The sequence below is a fragment of the Aquarana catesbeiana genome, linkage group LG02 (genome assembly GCF_042186555.1).
Source record: "Aquarana catesbeiana isolate 2022-GZ linkage group LG02, ASM4218655v1, whole genome shotgun sequence".
Classification (NCBI taxonomy): Eukaryota; Metazoa; Chordata; class Amphibia; order Anura; family Ranidae; genus Aquarana; species Aquarana catesbeiana.
The window spans coordinates 475,478,686-475,498,610 of NC_133325.1; the positions used below are offsets into that span (position 1 = coordinate 475,478,686).

The following is a 19,925-nucleotide window of genomic DNA, read 5'->3' on the forward strand; positions in this document are numbered from 1 at the left end:
ACCCAAAAAACCCATTCTAAAATACCTTTTTTTTTTTTTTTTTCTATAAGTGATCACATACCCTCTCTGTTCTCAGCTGCATAAGGAGCTCAGAGAGTTGAGGGAGGAATAAACAGCAGCACATTGGCATTCCCAGTTAATGGCTAGGCAGAGAAAGGGGGAGGGGGTGTCAGGACAAGTCTATTGATTGGAGGAGAGCAGGTCGAGTTCCCAGCACAGCCATTAAAATTATTTTTTAATAGGAAAGCAGAGGGACTGACAGGAACACCAGGGATTGCACACAAAGGAAGCAATACAAAGAGAACAGGATACCTTTCAATACAGGTACATGGTACAGCAGGCATATATCAGGAATATGAAATGGGGTAACACATTATTTAAGACACCTGTAACCATGCACGTTGGGGTTTAATAAATAAGGGCCTTGGGGTTTCTATTTTAAAATGTTACTACTGAAAACTAAACACTTTTCCCAACATAATACTGATCAATTTCATCTCATCTAAAATTGTTTTACCAAGTATTTTTACAACCCAACAGTGTTTTGCCCCATATGCTGCTGGGCCCTGCAACAACCACATGCTCCCTTATGGCCAAAGTCATATATGCACAATTATATGTATGTCTTAGCATTCAGCAGTTCCATTATAAAGGATTCTTACCTAACACAGTCAGTGTGACATTGGTTGATATACTTCCTGCAGCATTTTGAGCCATGCAGCTATAAAGGCCCATGTCTTCAATTTTAACATTGACGATAAATAGAACTTCATCTTCGGGCATAACGTGCATACGACGTTCTCGAGCTGCAGGAAAATCTGTTCCCCCATCTTTCTGCCATGCAATTTGGGGAGGTGGGTGACCTTCTGCTGCACATTCCAAACGTGCCATGGCACCAGTGCGAATGGTCAGATCCATTGGAGTTTTCAGGAATGAAGGCATTTCTGTAATAAAAGACAAAGAAATGTCAAAGCTACTAAATGCCAAATGAAAACCTTAGCAGCTTATTCACTTTGCAAGAAAAGTCTTTAAAGTGGGGTTCCACCCAAATTTTGAACAATATATGTATGTATTCTCTTCCTTGCCTAGATGCTGACATGCCGTTTAAAAAAATTGAAATCGCCGTAATTACCTTTTATTTTTCTATTCTTCTTTGCACTTCCTGGTTCTCCTCCCATGGGAGTAGGCGTGTTTCTAGCCTCTCCCAGTCTCCTGGGAGCTAGTCTCAGGCTTCCCAGGATGCCACTGAGCATGTGCGGGAACGAGCGGTGAATGCTGGGAGCACAGCATTCACCACATCCAGGAAATAAATGCTTGTGGGCTTCAAATGCCCACAATGAAGATGGAAACCGCCTGCAGTGAATAATATAAGTTATTCTTTCCGACAAAATCTGACCCAGGCGGACATATTACACACAATATGTGAGTATGTAATGCTGAGAAGAAAAGTTTGTGAATGAACTAAAAAAAAAAAAAATGATAGATAGGCGGACCCCCGCTTTAAACCAATCCGTGAATTGAAGAAATTCTTATACAGCACTGCACAATAACTATTGCACATATATACCAGAGGCTTAAAGGGGTTGTAAAGGCAGAAGGTTTTTTTTATCTTAATACATTCTATGCATTAAAGCGGAGTTTCACCCAAAAATGGAACTTCCGCTATAAGGGAGGTGACCCCCTGACATGACTTTTCAGAGGGTCCCAGCTCCCACTTCGTCCTGGCGCACCGCGGCACCGGAAGTGAGATCACCTCTTCCCCCTCCCTCTCGGCATTCATCTGGAACACGTCACAGGTCCCAGATGATTGCCCGGCCAGTCGAGGCGCGCGGCGGGGCTCGCACATGCGCAGTGGGTGCCCGGCTGTGAAGACAGTTACAATGCCAGTGCTGCAGAGAGGAGGGGGAGACGAGCAAGGCTTCATGCGCCCGCATCGTTGGACCCTGGGACAGGTAAGTGTCCGATTATTAAAAGTCAGCAGCTGCAGTATTTGTAGCTGCTGACCTTTAATTTTTTTTTTTTTTTAAAGCAGAACTCCGCTTTAAGATAAAAAACCTTCTGTGTGCAACAGCCCCCCTAGCACTTACATGAGCCCCCTCTCTGTCCAGCGATGTGCACGAGTGAGTGCCTCGGCCGCCCGGGACTCTCCCTCCTAATTGGCACAGCAGTGGCGTCATTGGCTCTCGCTGCTGTCAAAATTAGTTAGTATTCCTCACCTATAGCAGTCCCCTTTCCCATAAGGCTACCAGGACTTATATACAATGCTATAGTGCCTGGCTACCACTCCGGGGCAGGCACGAACTGAGCAAACAGGTGCTTGTGGTTGGCAGACAGGCAGAGTGGTTCAATGATAGTCCAGGTACAAGGCAGGCAAGGTTAAGAGTAATCAGGGTCAAATCTGTAGTTCAAAGGGCAGGCAGAGTTCACAGAGTAAATGATATCAGATCCAAGGTCATCAATGAGGAAATCCAATCTAGCAGGGCAGACAAACAGGGAGCCTGGAGCACAGGAAACAAACAACATCACAAGCATGAGACTGCAGGCGTGGCTGGCAAAAATCAGGTTTGGCCTCCACCCAGAGACTGGCCACATCAATCACCCTGCAGGTGGACAGACAGACAAGGATGCATCAAAGCCAAAGCCAGGATGCTGGAATGAGACCAGCAGCTTTCAAAGAGCAGGAGCATTTACAAACAGGGCTAGTAATGGCAAAAACAGCTACCCAGCCCCCTTATAAACAAACTAGTAGGATTTTTACTTGCTGGAGATTGGAGGATAGAGGATCTAAAAAATGTAAGCTGCAGCTTTAAATATTTTTTATAAGTTATGTAAATGGGGATATGTAACAAATATAAAGTAGGTGTTATCCTAATCTGGCGGCAAAAGCAGAAATACACTTTAAGATGCTTAGCACTGGTACAAAAAGATAGCAACACACCATATCCTGATCCGGGTGGAGCGAAGAAACCATCTTAAACTGGATGTAAACCCTCACATACAGTTGTGCTCGTAACTTTACATACCCTGGCAGGATTTACGATTTCTTGGCCATTTTTCAGATAAGAAGATCAATAACACAAAAACATTTTTCACTCATGGTTAATGTTTGGCTGAAGCCATTTATTATCAATCAACTGTGTTTAGTCTTTTTAAATCATAATGACAACAGAAACTACCCAAAAGACCCTGATCAAAAGTTTACATACCCTGGTGATTTTGGCCTGATAACATGCACACAAGTTGACACAAAGGGGTTTGAATGGCTACTAAAGGTAACTATCCTCACCTGTGATCTGTTTGCGTGTAATTTGTGTGTGTGTTTTATATATATATATATATATAAGGTCAATGAGATTCTGGACTCCTGACAGACCCTTGCATCTTTCATCCAGTGCTGCACTGACCATTCTGGATTCTGAGTCATGGGGAAAGCAAAATAATTATCAAAGGATCTGTGGGAAAAGGTAGTTGAACTGTAAAAAAAAAAAAAGAAGAGAAAAAAAAAGTGCGCATGCGCTCCCCCCCCCATACCAGGCCCTTTTGGGTCTGACATGGATTTTGAGGGGAATCCCCACACCAATTTTTATTTTTTTAAATGGCGTGGGGCCCTCCCCAAAATTCATACCCGATTCTTATCAGAGCATGCAGGAAAAAGGGGGGGAGGGGAGCGAGCGATCCACCTCTTAAACCACACCATGCCACATGCCCTCAACATGGAGGGGGGGTGCTTTAAGGCATGGGGACGGGAGCCTCTTCCCTGGCCAGTGGTTGTGGGGTTCTGCAGGCAGGGGGCTTATCGGAATCTGGTAGCGCCCCCCCCCCCCAGCGCCAACAACCTGGAGAAAAAAAAAGAACCACCAGCAACATGGGGACAAGGTATTTTGGGTCGGGCATGTGGCCTGGTATGGTTCAGAAGGCGGGCCCCCCCCCCCCCCCCCCTTTACTGGCCTCCCAGGCTGCATGCTCCTATAAGGGTCTGGTATGGACCCCACGCCTTTTCTTTTTTAAATTTTGGCGTGGAGTTCACAACAAAATCCGCAACACGTGTTTTTTTTTTTTTCATAATATTTATTGCCGGCAATGATTATTTTACATTCAGCTGTCAGCGGGGTTCCCTGATAAATCATCCGCTGTTAAGGACGCGGCGAATGGCTTCCCGGCCCACTGCTTAAAGCAGAGTTCAACCCAAAAATGTAACCTCCGCTTTTCTGAATCCCCCCCGGTGTCAAATTTGGCACCTTTCAGGGGGGAGGGGGGACCAGATACCTGTGTAATACAGGTATTTTGCTCCCACTTCTGGGCATAGATACCTGAGCCACCCACTGGGTATCTACCCCACTTCCGGTGCCTTCTCCGTCCCCCCCGCGGACTTCTGGGAGACACACAGGTCCCAGAACACAGCAGGGACCAGTGGGATCGTGCAACGCGAGTCGCGCATGCACAGTAGGGAACCAGGAAGTGAAGCCCCAAGGCTTCACTTCCTGAATTCCCTTACCGAAGATGGCGGCGCCTCCATCCAAGAGCCAAGGGACAGATCGGCTTCAGGTGCCGACATCGAGGTCGTCCAGGACAGGTAAGCATCCTTATTTTAAAAGTCAGCAGCTGCATTATTTGTAGCTGACGTTTTAAAAAAAAAAAAAAAAAAATTAGGCGTAACTCCGCTTTAACAATCGGCTATTGTTAAAGACAACAGTGGTAGCCAGCTCCAAAAATTGCAGTGAAATCGGTGGGGAAATTCGTACCTGACATATGTGAACCTAGCCTAAGTAGGTATCAAAGCAGCATCAAGAGCATGATAATCAACACAAAGGGGTGATACCTCTGTCCCTCAAAATGATTTTATGCTGTGTACAAAAAAAAATATATTTCCTTTCTTTTCCATTGAGGGACACAGGAAGTCTTAAACCTTTGGGATGTCCAAAAGCAGTCTAATGGGTGGGCGACACAACAAATGATAACAGGACCAACAAACAATTGGGCACTTTCCCCAGCTCAAAGCTGTCTGAATGACCCTACGCCTGACTCTGGCGTAAGATGAAGCAGTAGTATTCATTTAATAGAACTTGAAGAATGTGTGCACAGAAGACCAGGTGCATATCTGTGAAACTGAGGCCTGATGCCGAAAAACACAAGAGGCACTCTCAGCCCTGGTGGAGTGAACTTGCACAAGAAAAGGGTGAGCCCAAGCTTCCCTCAAGGCTATAAGCCTGAATGATGGTTATACCTAGGGATGGTGAAAATAGAAGCTGGGGCACCTTTTCTAGACCCATCCGGGATGAAAAAAAAGGGAATCCTTCTTTCTGAAAGAAACAGGGGCTGAAAGACTCACACAGCCCAAAGCCCAAACCACAAACAATGGCGTTCTAATTCACTCTTATTTTCTGTCTAGGCAGTTGAAACCTCCGTAGCCTCCCTGGCGGTTTTCCCGAGTGTGGCTCGGGGTTAAAATTCAGGACCATTAGCGGTAACCCCGAGCCACACTCGGGATTACATCGCAGGATCCTGGTGTGGCTTTACTTACCTTGTCCCTAGGATCCTGCGATGTCCCCCTCAGTGTCCGTGGGCTCTGTCTCCTCCGAAGCCTCTCCGTGCCAGGCTCCGTTCCCTGCGAGTGGCGCGACGCACGGGGGCGGAGCCTGGCGGCAAATTCAACAAAATTGTAAAAACATAACACATACAGTACTGTAATCTTACAGATTACAGTACTGTATGAAATTATTTCACATCCCTTTTGTCCCCAGTCCTTTGTCCTATGCCCTGCATGCAGTTTTATATGATATATACTGTTCTTTCTGCCTGGAAACTGGAGATTGTCCATAGCAACCAAAAAGTGTCCCTTTATGTCAAAAGTGGCTTTAGACCAGCTAGAAAACAGCGATAGTAAATTAGAACACTTGCAGAATTGAGCGATAGTGAATCGTGGGGAAATTTATTTTATTATTATTTATTTATTTATTTTTAATTATTTATTTTTTATTTATTATATTATAATTTTTTTTGTGTTTCAAACTTTATCATACCCGGGATATCTACTAGACTCTTGTTTGGACAGATTTAAGTGTGTTATTGTTAAGAATTACAGACCTACAATATAAAACGCCAAATTTCCATGCAAAATAATTGTACCGCTTTCAGCACCTAAAATCCGAAATAATCATACCGCCAGGGAGGTTAAGATGAGAACGTACTGTATTTTGTGAAAAGCTGCTTAGAATAATGAATTTACAACCTGGACAGAAATAGTTTTATCATATACAATTCTCTTACATACAACTTTGCATTACTAAAAGGAAAAAAAACACATACCATTGACTGTGAGCTTAGCTTTACTGGAGTAATTAGATCCAAAATGGTTGGTGATGACACACTGGTATTTCCCTTCATCTGTAAAGTTCACATTAAACAGATTCAAAACTGTAGTGTACTCTATGAGCTCCAGTCCATTTTTATAATATCTGGCAAAGGTTTCTACTTTGGCATCATACAGGATTTCACTGTCTTTTCTCCATGCCGTATACATGGGAGAATCACTGCTACTGCCTGCAGAACAAATGAGCGTCACATTCATCCCTTTCAATGCCACAGTTGTCTCAGGATGTAATTTGATTTGCGGTTTAGGAAAGTTATCTGGCAAAAAAAAAAAACAACATTTAAAATCAGCAAAAAAACCCCCCCCAAAAAACACACATCTACAATACTTGAGTTGAAAAGTAAAAGCTATTATCTGGCTTTGTATAGACCAGGGGTTCTCAATGCCTGTCCTCAGGACCCGCTAACAGGCCAGGTTTGCAAGATAACTGAAATACATCACAGGTGATATCATTTGCTGCTCAGTGATTGCAGTATTCTAGTCTGTATCTCCCCATAGTAATACTTAAAATCTGGCCTGTTAGTGGGTCCTGAGGACAAGAGTTGAGAATCACTGGTATAGAGGATAAGATGCTTCAGGGCTATCTGCTGCCTAATGTAATAGGTTTTCCAAATTGGTATGTAGCAGTTAAGGGTTAGGAGATTGAAAATTGAAGTCACGATGACGGATCTTAAATTAAGGATTCTGCAAGCACATTATTTGTTTTTTGTGTAATTTAATTTTTATTACTCAGCTTTATTGCTATCAAAAAGGGGATAAGGGGCACTTTCTATCCACATTGATGCCTTATGTCAGTGGCAGCAAAAGGATTAATGACTAGTAAAGCCATTTTGGTACCAGAAATTCTGTAGGACTCCAGTATAAGGCTTTGATCAACCTTACAATGTGAGCTTATGTCGCCTGAGTCTGGACATTCATCTTAATCAATCATATATTTCTACAGACAACTGAAGCACTTGCATTGTGGGGTGAGCGTAAAGCTGGCCATACATTATACAATTTTCTTATTCAATTTCCTTAAGATTTACCTTCAACTATGTAGTGCAAGGGCCTGCCTGACTGCATACAAATTAAAAAAAGCATTTAGGTTTGACCTCATATGTTTTTTTTAAATCTTAAGAAAATTTGTACCAGAAAATTGTAAATTGTATGACCGGGCTCATGCCACTGGATATCTGGGAGGAGGACACTTCTACTCCAGGGCCCCTAGGATATGAAGGAAACAATTTTAAAGCTGTAACATGTACCGACACCCTATGGCGTTACCTACTAGCAAAAAGGGTCAGATTTTGATGAATTTCCTAAGGACAAGATTAAAACGATACAGAAGCAGAAAATCAAACACCCAATACAAAAGAAAGTTCTTCGTAAGGCCCCTTTCACACGTGCGGACAGTATGTCCGTATTTCATCCATCCGTTTTCAGATGAAATACGGACATACATGCATCCCTATGGGATAGCGGGTGTCAGCGGATGAACATCTGCTGACACCCGATATCATCCGGCCCCACTATTGTCCGATTCGGCAGACGGAAGAAAATCCTATTTTTCTATCCATCTGCAGAGCGGATCGGATGAACACGGACAGACGGTCCGTGTTCATCCGATCCCCCATAGGGGAGAGCGGAGATCTGACAGAGCGGTCCCTGCACAGCAATGTCATCCGCCGGCTCAGCGGGGATCAACGGAGCGATCCCCGCTGAGCAAGTGGATGTTCACGGGTCGGATCAACACGGATCCGCACGCGTGAAAGGGGCCTAAGATAACTTTTCAATATTGCAGTTGGGGTTTTTAAATCCACAGCTGTTGAGACCTTACGTTTTAATATTGTGTCCCACACAAAGTTATATTCTTTGCAAACTGAGTCCTGACAATATAGCACTTACATGCCTTTATAAAGGAAAGGGGAAAAAATAGGCTCTTCTTTTAAATATTAGCAGGAGGAAAATAATCAAAGTCCCCAAACGTTGCAAAAGCAGCATTCAAATAAAATACTAACCGCAGATAAAATCTCCTGCATCCACACTGAGTAGAGAACGCCCGGAGAGCCAATCAGGATGAGCGCAACTCACATTCACAGAATGCTGAAAACCACTGTCAATGAGCCACTGGGGGAACCATTTTAGCTGGCAGTCACAAAGCAAACTGCTTGTGTTTAGGTTTCTGAAAGCAGATTCACATAGTAGGTTATCAAAGAAAGAGTTGTCTTTATATATATATATATATATATGTGCATATAATTATTAATGTGACAATAAATGGACAGAGCAAACCAACAAGTAACCTAAAAATACACCAATCTTGACTGAAGAAAAATAAGTCAAAGAATCTGAACCACGTGGAAAAATTGCAACACATCTGAAGTTTTGATTTTATACTAAAAAAGCTTAAGGCTTCAATACATTTTTACCCCATTACTGCCCAGGACAATTTTCAGCTTTCAGCGCTGTCATTGTTAATTACTGCTGGGTTTTAAATTTTTTGGTAAAAAAAAAAAAAAAAAAAAAAAACGAAAAAAAAAAAAACGAAAAAAGTGAAAAAAAAAAAAAAAAGTTTCCTTAGTTTCTATCAGAAAATTTTCTAAATAAGTAATTTTTCTCCTTTACTGATGTGCACTGATAGGCTGCGCTGAAGAGCACTGATAAGGCAGCATTTATGGGTACTGATAAGGTGACACTAATATGCAGCACTGATAGACAGCACTAATGGGCAGGCACTGAAAAGCAGCACTGACTGGCATTTCTGATGGGCACAGTTGGGGCTGCACAGATGATCAGTGACCTGATGATATGTACAGGTTTCCCCTGTGAGGAGATGCATAGGATTGGCTATCCTTTCCTCACACTGTCAGTGTGAGGTGAGGAGAGCCGATAAACGGCACTTCCATGTTTACATGTGATAGGCTGTGATTGGACACAGGCAATCACATGGGTAAAGAGCTGCGTTATCGATTATTTACAAAGATCTGGATTGCAGAGTGTCCCGGGGACACGGCGCGCGCCTGCGATCGTCACATTGCGTGCAAGTGCATTGAGTCTGAGGAAATGTCATATGACGTCACCCCAGAACGAGAGGGGATCAAGCCCGCCGTCATTTGTCTATACAGCGGGACGAGAGTAGGTTAAAGATACCCTGTCACCAACTTTAAACATTTCAGTGAACATTCAAATATTTTAAATTATGGTTTCACCTATGCCTTTTTTTTACCGGCAAGTACAAGTATAGATACTTTCAGTCAAGTACTCACCGATGCAGAGTACTGATTCTTTGCAGTGCAATTTGAAACAAAATGAATGAGCGCAAATCACACTGCAAGGAACAGCATGTGATTTGAACAGAAATGCGGTGCAATACCAGTATGAATTGCATATGGTTTCCTGTACCGCTCCTGTGTGAATCCAGGCTTGTTTTAGTGATTTTGTGCCTGAGTTTACACGGGAAATCTCCCTTCATGACGGGTTCCATCAGCTCCGGCTCCTGATCTGGCTGTGGACATCAGCGGCTCCTCTTGCCTCTTCCATGGCTTTGTTACCCTCATCTCCAGCGCCCCCCGGTTTGATCCATCCACTGGACCCTTGCTTTCAGACGCAAAAAAGCTGCTTCACTGGTCCGGGAATTCTCAGTGGTGATAGTACGAGATAGACGGCTTCTGATTGGTCAGTGCCTTCCATGTGATGGTGCTGACCAATTAGAATCCCTGTAGTCTGTACTGTAAGCACTGAATGGAGAGGAAGCATGTCTTTTTTTGCAGTGTGACTTGCACTCATTCTTTTGTATGGATGAAAAACGCACCGCAAAGTACTCGTTTCAGGAGTATTTACAGAAGTACGAATGAAAATATTTGGTATTGGTGCATCCCTATTTTAAATGTCTAAAGTTATATTTTTAAGAAAGATACTATAATGCCTCTTGAGTGACAGCTCTGAAACGGCTGACATCACATCCAAGATGGAGTCTACCAGCAATAGTCTCAAGACTTTTAGATGCCTACATAAGGGAGGCTTTTTACAGGTAAATACCATGTAGTATATAATATTTAGTACAAATTTAATCAGAAAATGTAGACACAGATTATAAGTTCTCAGGATCAGGACCTTCCTAACTCAGTTGTATTAAAACTGTGCTGTCTCTCTTAGTAACGTAAAGTGATGCACAAATTGTTGACATTATATAAATTAAATCTTGAATAACAATATTAAAATATGGCAACTGCACTCAAACATACAATTTTATTTGCTGGTCATGCATACAAGATTTCACTACTTACAATTCCTGAAGTTTAACATGAGCAAAGGCATTCTCTTGCACAGACATGACCCCATTATTGCTCAAGTCACTGCAAAACAAAATTAGAAAATGTAAGAAAAATAATCAATTGCAAACAGAACTGCATCGGATGTAAAAAAAAAAAAAAAAAATCCATATTTGATGTTTATTAAGTGGAGCAGCTCTATTAATTATGCATTGAGGAGAGAACAGCAACCAAGCAGTGTCACATGCAGTGTCATTTCAGGGGCAAACAATAAATGACAGCTTAGTACTTTATTATAGAGTGGATTAGCACAGTAATTAGAATTGAAATTGCTAATAGCACAGACTGACTGAAGCTGGGGTGTCTCCATCTTTCCCAAGCAAATTGGAAAGCTTTTTTTCTATAAGGTGCATCTGCTTCTGGAAACTCCCATATACTATCATTCAGCAGTGTCTTGCCAGATGCAATATTCACCTAAATATATTCATTTTAACAACAGTATTTTACCACAGAGAACCAAATAGTATCTTATGCCTCTGCACAAAACCAGAAATTTAAGTGGCGCTGAACAAGTAAATGTTTGCTATGTTATAGAACGCATCTAGAAATGTTAATAGTCAATATAACTTTCATCTTGAGTTCCTCCAGAAAAAAAAAAAAAAAAAAAAAAAAAAAAAAATACAGTTCCGATACCTAGGCACTCCTGTGACTTGAACTTCATAGCGGTTTGTCTGCAGTGTAATATCTAAAGCACATTTGTCGCTGGCTGATAGTCTCATGCGTTAAGTGGGGGGTATCACTACTGTGCTGCTGTATTCTTGCTGGAGACTAATGCTGGCCATACACATGTCGAATTCCGAATAGTTTTATGTTCGAAAACTCGCCCCTTTGAATAATTGTTTGATTTTCGATCATCAGTGGGGCCACAGCAACGGACAATTTTCGAGTAGCCATCGAATTTGAGTGATCAGGTATGTTGGAAATTTTTTGAACAATGAAAGCATTTCTAATCAACGAAGGGAGAATTGTGCGAGAAATGTAATCGAAAAAGAAATGCGCATGAGCTGTGACCAGAAAAGAAGGTTCCTGGCCAAGAATTTTCTTTTTTAAAAGCCATCCCCGCCAGGAGAAAACAATGATTTTTGCACAGTGATTAGAATCGCATTTAAAAATCTGATCGATCAACTAGTACGTTACTTTAAAAAGGCTGAGCATCTGATGCTAATCGCATGACTGGGTCCATTCCACTAAGTGCGATATCAATGTATTACTCACACAAGAGAGCATGATTTTTAGATACCATTAATGAACATAAATAAAAAAAAAAAAACTTCCAAAAACATTCATAAAGTCACATTTAAACAATTACCTGGCCCTTAGTTTATATAAGATGGTATCCCAACATTACCAAGTTCCAGTTGGTTAACATGGACAGTGTTGACTTGCATTACTAAAAAAAAATGGCCTACATCTAATGCCGCGTACACAGGATCGGAATTTTCGTCAGAAAACACTTAGATGGTTTTTCCGACAGAATTCCACTCAAGCTTGCCTTGCATACACACGGTCACACAAACGTTCTCTGAACTTTCAACCGTCAAGAACGTGGTGACGTACAACACTACGACGAGCCGAGAAAATGAAGTTCAATGCTTCCAAGCATGACTGAAATTGCTTCCGAGCATGCGTGAATTTTTTGCGTCCGAATTGCATACAGACTAACGCATTCTCGGATAGGAACTTTTCCTGACCGAGAAATGGAGAACGTGCTCTCAATCTTTTGCTGGCTGGAATTCCGCCAGCTAAAGACCGATGGAGCACACACACGGTCGCATTTTCCGACAAAAAAGCTCTCATAGGAGTTTTGCTGGCAGCACTTCCGATCGTGTGTACGAGGCATAAGGATCACAAAGGAGCAAATATGGAAAAGTGAAAGGAAGCATAGGCAGGGCATATTCCGGGAGATGAAGACTTCCACATATGCTTATTTGTGGATGATAATACTGGGCAGAAAGACCTAACCAGTAGTTGTATGCAACATTTAGGGACATAGCAATGAGTTTACTTGATCACCTCTCTCAATGCCCTCTTTGAATTAGATGTAAGCAAGGGATATTATTTAGCATTTGTGTACTGCTGTGTTAAACCCAAAATTAAAGTGCTTTTTGCGAAGATAATGCCATTAGGTTTTCTATAAATTTTCATTTGCTGATTGGGCTTACTTTTATCTGTTAGGTTGTAGGTCAGCCCAAATGAGTTTATGTGTATATCTTCTGACACACTGAAAGGCACAAGAGAGGCACGGGGAGAAAGGAAATCACTGGATGATCTTACCATTTGAGTGCCACCTTCACATTTCAGCTGCCCTAACTACTAATGATAGTTCTATGGTTTTCTTTAAATACCGTATGTCCCACCCCATGGCAGTTGTGTTGTACTCAAAGCTATTGCAAAATCTTGAATGTGCCTGTTTTCCATGTTAATATGATCAGGAGAGATGGAACATTGCCACATACTTCATACAAGATTATTACAATACGATTTTACCTTTAGAAAGATAGAAACAGAAAACACTTACAGATGCTGCAGGGAATCCAGACCAGTGAAAGCTTTCTTAGTGATGGATTTAATCTTGTTCCCTTGCAAAATTCTGAAACAAAAGTGTTAACAGCTAAGTAAAACACAGATCTTTACACCTCTAGATCACATGAAATTACAATACTTAAATCTCAGTTCTTTACTAAATAGGCCAACTTTTCTTTCATAATGGAGAAAGGCTTGGAAGATGCCAAATGCAAGTTATTCCTACATTTAAAGCATATCCTAACCTGCCCAGGAAAAAAAATTAGAGTTACGTACCGGTAACGTCTTTTCCAGTAGTCTTTCAGGACAGCCACCATGAGAGATAGTCTCCTCCTCTTCCTCTTAGGAAACACTGCGCCAGCCCATAAATTCTCACTTCCCCCTGCCAGACCTCAGTATATTCCGAGATTACCTCCGGTCAGCTGGGGAGACACAAGAACACATTAATAACATACTATTCCATATCATTATCATGCTGCGTTCTGGTCTTTTGTAAGACCCCCCCAAAAATTTCGGGTGGGTAACTAGGGCTGTCCTGAAAGACTACTGGAAAAGACGTTACCGGTACGTAACTCTAATTTTCCCCTTTCGTCTTTCAGGACAGCCACCATGAGAGGATAAACGAGCACTTACCAGTTTAGGGTGGGACTACCGCTTGCAATACCTTTCGCCCAAAGGCTTGCTCACTAGCCGACACCAGGTCCACTCTGTAGTGCTTTACAAAAGTGGAGTAGCTGGACCATGTTGCAGCCCTGCATATTTGCTCTGGCGTTGCTCCAGCCCTTTCTGCCTGCGAAGCTGCCATAGCTCTAGTAGAGTGTGCTCTTATACCCATTGGGATTTCTTTCCCTGCCAATGTATAGGCCTGGCCAATGGCTACTCTGAGCCATCTGGCAATAGTGCGTCGAGACGCTTTGCATCCTTTTCTGGCCCCAGAAAACAAAACAAATAAAGAGTCTGACTTTCTAAACATCTTGGTCAGCTCTAGGTATCTAAGGATACATCTCCTTACATCCAAAGAATGAAATTTTAATTCCCTTTCCCCCGAGGGGTTGGGACAAAATGAGGGTAAAACTACCTCCTGACTTCTGTGGAAACCAGAAGCAACCTTAGGTAAAAATGCTGGATCGGTCTTAAAGACGATCCGATCTGGAAAAATAACGCAAAAAGGAGATCTAACAGATAAGGCCTCAATCTCGCTGACTCTCCTGGCAGTTGTCACTGCTACCAAAAAAACTGTTTTTAGCGTAAGATCCTTTAGTAGACATTCCTCTAAAGGTTCAAAGGGGATTCCCGTCAGGCCCTGCAAAACTAACGATAGGTCCCACTTGGGAAAGGGAGGACCTTGAACCGGTCTTTGTCTAGACAGAGCCTTAAAGAATCTGACCACCCAGGGGTTGGTGGCCAGATGTTTCTCTAAATAAGTACTAAGTGCTGACACCTGACCTTTAAGGGTACTTATGGATAAACCCTTGTCTGCCCCGCACTGAAGGAATTCCAACACAGCTGTGGGACTATGTACCGCAAGGGAGCCTTCTGCACACCATTTATTGAAACGTACCCAGATTTTTTTATATATCTGGCGTGTTTCCTTCTTCCTGCTATTGAGGAGGGTGGAGATTAATTTCTCAGAAAAACCCCTAGCTCTCAGCATACCCTCCTCAGTAGCCAGGCCGCTAACTGCCATTGGTGAACCTGTGGACAGAGGACTGGGCCCTGTGAGAGGAGATCCTCTCGAGGTGGCAGGAATAAGGGAGGTTCGACCGCTAGCTGCTTGAGTACTGAGAACCAAGCCCTCTTTGGCCAATGTGGTGCTACCAGAATCAGGGACGTGTTTTCCATCTGAAACTTCCTGAGAACTGCTGGTAATAACGCTGGGGGCGGGAAGGCATAGCAGATTCTGAAATGCCAGTCCTGGATCAATGCGTCGACCCCTCGTGCTCCCTCCCCTCTGTTTAGGGAGAAAAAACAAGGGGTTTTCGCGTTGTTTCTTGACGCGAACAGATCTACCTCTGGAGGACCCCACTTCTCTGAGATGAGATTGAAAACCTCCTGGTTGAGGATCCAGTCGCCCTCTCTCAGCCTGGTTCGGCTGAGAAAGTCTGCTATCACATTCTTTTCTCCTCTCAGGTAGACTGCTGAAAGTGAGAGAGTGTGAGTCTCGGCCCAGCTCAGAATGTCTGATGCCAATGCCAGCAGTACCCCGCTCTTTGTGCCTCCCTGCTTGTTCACATAAGCTACGGCGGACGAGTTGTCCGACTGCACCTGTACATGGTGGCCCTGTAGCTCCTTTTTGAAGAACCTGAGTGCTAGCCCGATTGCCTTCAGCTCCTTCCAATTGGACGACCTTCTGAGTTCGTTTCCCTCCCAGGTGTCCTGTGCTACAAGGGAACCCAGGTGCGCCCCCCAACCTCTGCCGCTTGCGTCTGTGGTTACCACCTGAGAGACTGGGATGAACCACAGACGACCCTGCGACAAGTTTGAGACCCTCCTCCACCACCAGAGGGATCTCTTTACTTGGGATGGGACCTGAACCAAGGCATCCAGACTTCTCTGGCTGTGATCCCACACCCTTAGGACAAAGGACTGTAAGGGACGAAAGTGCAGACCTGCCCATTGCACTGCTGGGAGGGTCGCGGTCAACAGACCCAGGGCCGACATCAGAACTCTTATAGAGACCCGACTGCTGCACTGGAGACCAGCCACTGCCCTGTCCAGCTTTAGTATTTTTTCTCTTGGAAGAAACACTCTCAGAAGTGTTGAGTCCAACTGGTAGCCCAAGTAGGTAATGCGCTGGGAGGGAATCAAACTGGATTTCTCCAAGTTCATTAGCCACCCTAGACCTGTAAGAACTCTTCTTGTAAGCTCTAGATCCCTGACTAACTGCAGTGGACACGCTGCAAACAGGAGCAGGTCGTCCAGGTATGCTATCACTGATATTCCCTGGAGCCGAAGAAAGGCCATCACCTCCGCCAAGACCTTGGTGAAGATGCGGGGCGAGGAGGATAGCCCGAAAGGCAGCGCCTGAAACTGTAGATGTACCGATGTTCCACCTAGATCTACCGCTAGCCGGAGAAACCTCTGTGAGGCTTCTGCTATGGGAACGTGTAGATACGCGTCCTTTAGGTCCAGGGATACCATAAAGCAGTTGCGGGGCAACAGTGTTCTCACCGTGAAAATTGTTTCCATACGGAATCTCCTGTATGTCACTGACTTGTTCAGGGGCTTTAGATTCAGAATCAGTCTGAATTTCCCTGTGGGTTTCTTCACTACAAAGATGTGTGAATAAAACCCCTCTCCCTCCTCGGCTTTTGGAACTTTTAGAACCACATTCTGATCTACCAGATCTCTTAATGCTTCCAACAGAGCCTCGGCTTTTGCCGTACACCTGGGTAGGTGCGTGACCAAAAATCTCCGAGGAGGAAGATTCGTGAAATCGATATGGTACCCCCTTCTTATAATCCCTAGGATAAAGCGATTGGGGGATATTGCCTCCCACTGTGGGAGGAAGGCCCCCAATCTTCCCCCCACCATGGTTGGGGAGTCATTGACTTTTACGGGGCTGTTCAGGAGGGCGAAAAATCGCCCCTCCTCTGCCCTTGCCTTTCTGACCCCAGAACTTCCTTTGCCCTTCCGGCTTTGGAGTCTCTTTACGCTTTTGCGGACGAAACCCCTTCTTTGTAGGTGCAGGGGTTTTCCGCTTAACCGGGAAGGATTTCTTCCTGTCTGCTGTGCGGTCTAAGACAGTCTCTAAGCCTGGGCCGAAGAGAAGGTCTCCCGTTAACGGTATGCCGCACAATTTGACTTTAGAGGCGCTATCGCCCGGCCAGGTTTTTAGCCAGAGGGCTCTCCTGGCCGAATTGGCCAGAGCCGCTGATCTGGCCGTCATACGTACTGACTCTGCCGAGGCATCAGCTATGTAGGCGATACCCCGCAGAATCGTAGGGAAGGAAGACAGAATGGTTTCTTTTGCCGTTCCAGCCTCAATATGCTCCTGAATCTTAGAGAGCCAGTGCTCCAGATTGCGAGCCACTACTGTGACAGCCAACTCCGGTTTCAAGTTACCAATTGTTGAATCCCACGTCTTTTTAAGGAGAGAGTCTATTCTCTTATCCATGACATCCACCAGGGCCCCCATGTCCTCAAAAGCCAGGTCAGTGTGTCTGGAAACCTGGGAGAAAGCAGCATCTAACTTGGGATTTTTATTCCAGATAGATGTAGGATCATCCGAAAACGGAAATCTCCTCTTTAAGGATCTAGAAAAAAAGGATTTCCTTTCGGGATCCTGCCACTCCTTTTGGATAGTTTTAACCAGTACTTCATGAACTGGAAAAACCTTTCTCTTTTGTTCCCCCAAGCCTCTGTACATCTGGTCATGAAGGGTCAGGGGTTTCCTGTCCTCCTGAATACCGAGGGTTGTATAAATAGCCCCTAAGAGGTCCTCTACCTCCTCTAGGGATAATTTATATCTGGAGGATCTCCTGGACTCCCCGTCCTGGTCCTCCCCCTCTGAACCATCCTGGGAATCGGAGGAGGAACTATCTGGCTGTCTTAGTTCCACTCCGGAAGGCCCTGGAGCTTCCTCTGCCCTAACTGAAGTTGCAGGTTGGGCAGGAGCAGAGACCTGCGCCTGAGGCGGGGTTGTATCCTGGGGAGCTGGACTAATGGGAGGTTGAAACCTTTCAAATAAGGCTTTAAATGAAGAAAAGGTGGACGAGAGCTCTTTAACTGAGGCTGCAAGTCCTGACTCCTGTTCAGAGTCCCTCTCCTTAACAAGGGAGTCTATGCACTCCCTACACAAGACCTTTGTCCATGCCTCCCCTAATGTGTCCCTGCAAGAGGCACACCTCCTCTTAGAGCTATGGGTAGACTTAGATTTTTCTGTAGCTTTCTGAAATACAAGAAAGGAAAAACAAACATTTTTGTCACTTTTTTTTTTTTTTTTTTTTTTTTTAAAAAACAAGGATACAACCCTGGGAGTGCACTAGACCCTCCTTCATCTATGGGGATCTGAGCCTCCCTCCCCTGACCACCCAGGGTATCTGCCCCCCCATGACAGGAACCATACATGGAGGGACAATCCTAGGTAAAGAGTACTTTTCCCCAAGGCACTCTTACCTTAGGAAGGCTGGAGGTAGTGTCCGTTGGTTGAGCATCCGCTTCCGACATGACTTGCAGGTGGTTGCTACTACCGAGTCCAACGCTGCCTGTGCGCGTCCCAGACTCGTCTCCAGCCTGTGCCTGGCTTCCCTATCAGCCCTGCGACCCGGAACCGGAAGCCGCAGTTCAAAGGCAAGCCCCCGCCCTTCCGCCGGAAATGACGTCGCCCGTCGTCCGGCCCGCCTAGTTCCAAAAAGAGAGCGGCCTGTAAAGTATACAGGAAGGGCGGACGCCAGCCTGCTGCAGCCCTGTGACCGCGATAGGGAACCCCCACAGCCTGAAGCTGCGCTCAGCAAGGAAGTGGTGGCCACTGAATCGAGGGGTAAGTCCCCCCCATGCCCATAAGAAGCCCCTGCTCCCATTAACAGGCTCAAAAAAAAACAAATAACAGCCACAGTCCCCTGACTGAAAAGCCTGGTTCCTTGCACAGTGTCTCCCCACCGGAGGAAACACTAATACTGCGGTCTGGCAGGGGGAAGTGAGAATTTATGGGCTGGCGCAGTGTTTCCTAAGAGGAAGAGGAGGAGACTATCTCTCATGGTGGCTGTCCTGAAAGACGAAAGGGGAAAAAAGCCATACCTTAATGTCCAGAAGAAACATTGCCGACACTTTCCCCTGTCTTGTGACTCCAAAGTATCAAAATCATTTTTAAGTGTGTGGCCAAACTTTCCCTGTCCATGGACTCTATGGAGATGCAATATTGTCGCACACATTGTCACAAAGTGGGTGTCAACATGTCCCCTGTCTGCTGTCTCATATCTGTGCCTCAAGACCGTCTACCGGTGAATTGAATGACAGGAGTAGTTGTCTAGCAATCCCAAAGTGAGCTTTGTCATTAATATAATGTGTGCCCGCCTGTAGACCACCCACTATATCATGCGCCTGCTTGTAGACCACCCACTATATCATGTGCCTGCCTGTAGACCACCCAATATATCATGCGCCTGCTTGTAGACCACCCACTAAATCATGCACCTGCCTGTAGGCCACCCACTAAATCATGCCCCTGCCTGTAGACAACCCACTAATTCATGCGCCTGCCTGTAGACCACCCACTAGTTCATGCGCCTGCCTGTAGACCATCCACTAATTCATGCGCCTGCCTGTAGACCAGCCTTCAAATTCTCTACTCGGCTACTCGCAAAATGCAAGTGGAAATTGAGGGCTGGCGAGCGTGGGCTGCCTGGGAGCGAGGGCGCGAATGGGAGCTCTTCTCCCAGTGATCACCCAGAGGAAGAGAGAGCTGGCCGGATCATCAGAGCGCGGAACATCATTTCAATTGCCGTGTGTCCCCTATGCTCGCCATCACATACAGCTGGCCTCCTGGCCGGGGTACTTTGATAGACAGATCACCTGTCCAATCCCAGGACATGTATCAAAGTACCGGGGCCAGGAGGCGGGCTGTATGTAACGGTGGACGCAAGGAACACGCTGCAATTGAAATGAAAGCTGCTACCGGGGTATTCCTCGGTGCTCTGATGATCGGGCCAGCAATCCTCTTCCTCTCTTCCCTGCACAGGTGCGGCAGCATGGATGGACACAGGTGCGGCAGCATGGAT

At 44.8% G+C, this 19,925-nt stretch overlaps 1 protein-coding gene across 1 annotated transcript in view; it reads right to left on the reverse strand.

Annotated features, from left to right (window-relative positions):
- The window catches only part of LRIG2 (leucine rich repeats and immunoglobulin like domains 2), a 147,426-nt gene that overhangs the window by 24,706 nt on the left and 102,795 nt on the right, over nucleotides 1-19,925 (reverse strand). Inside the window, exons 10-14 of the mRNA XM_073615716.1 lie at nucleotides 13,202-13,273; nucleotides 10,639-10,707; nucleotides 8,371-8,534; nucleotides 6,307-6,627; nucleotides 663-944 (exon numbers count right to left, since the gene is read on the reverse strand). Of these exons, the coding sequence (XP_073471817.1) occupies nucleotides 663-944; nucleotides 6,307-6,627; nucleotides 8,371-8,534; nucleotides 10,639-10,707; nucleotides 13,202-13,273 (908 nt within the window). The remainder of the gene's footprint in view (nucleotides 1-662; nucleotides 945-6,306; nucleotides 6,628-8,370; nucleotides 8,535-10,638; nucleotides 10,708-13,201; nucleotides 13,274-19,925) is intronic.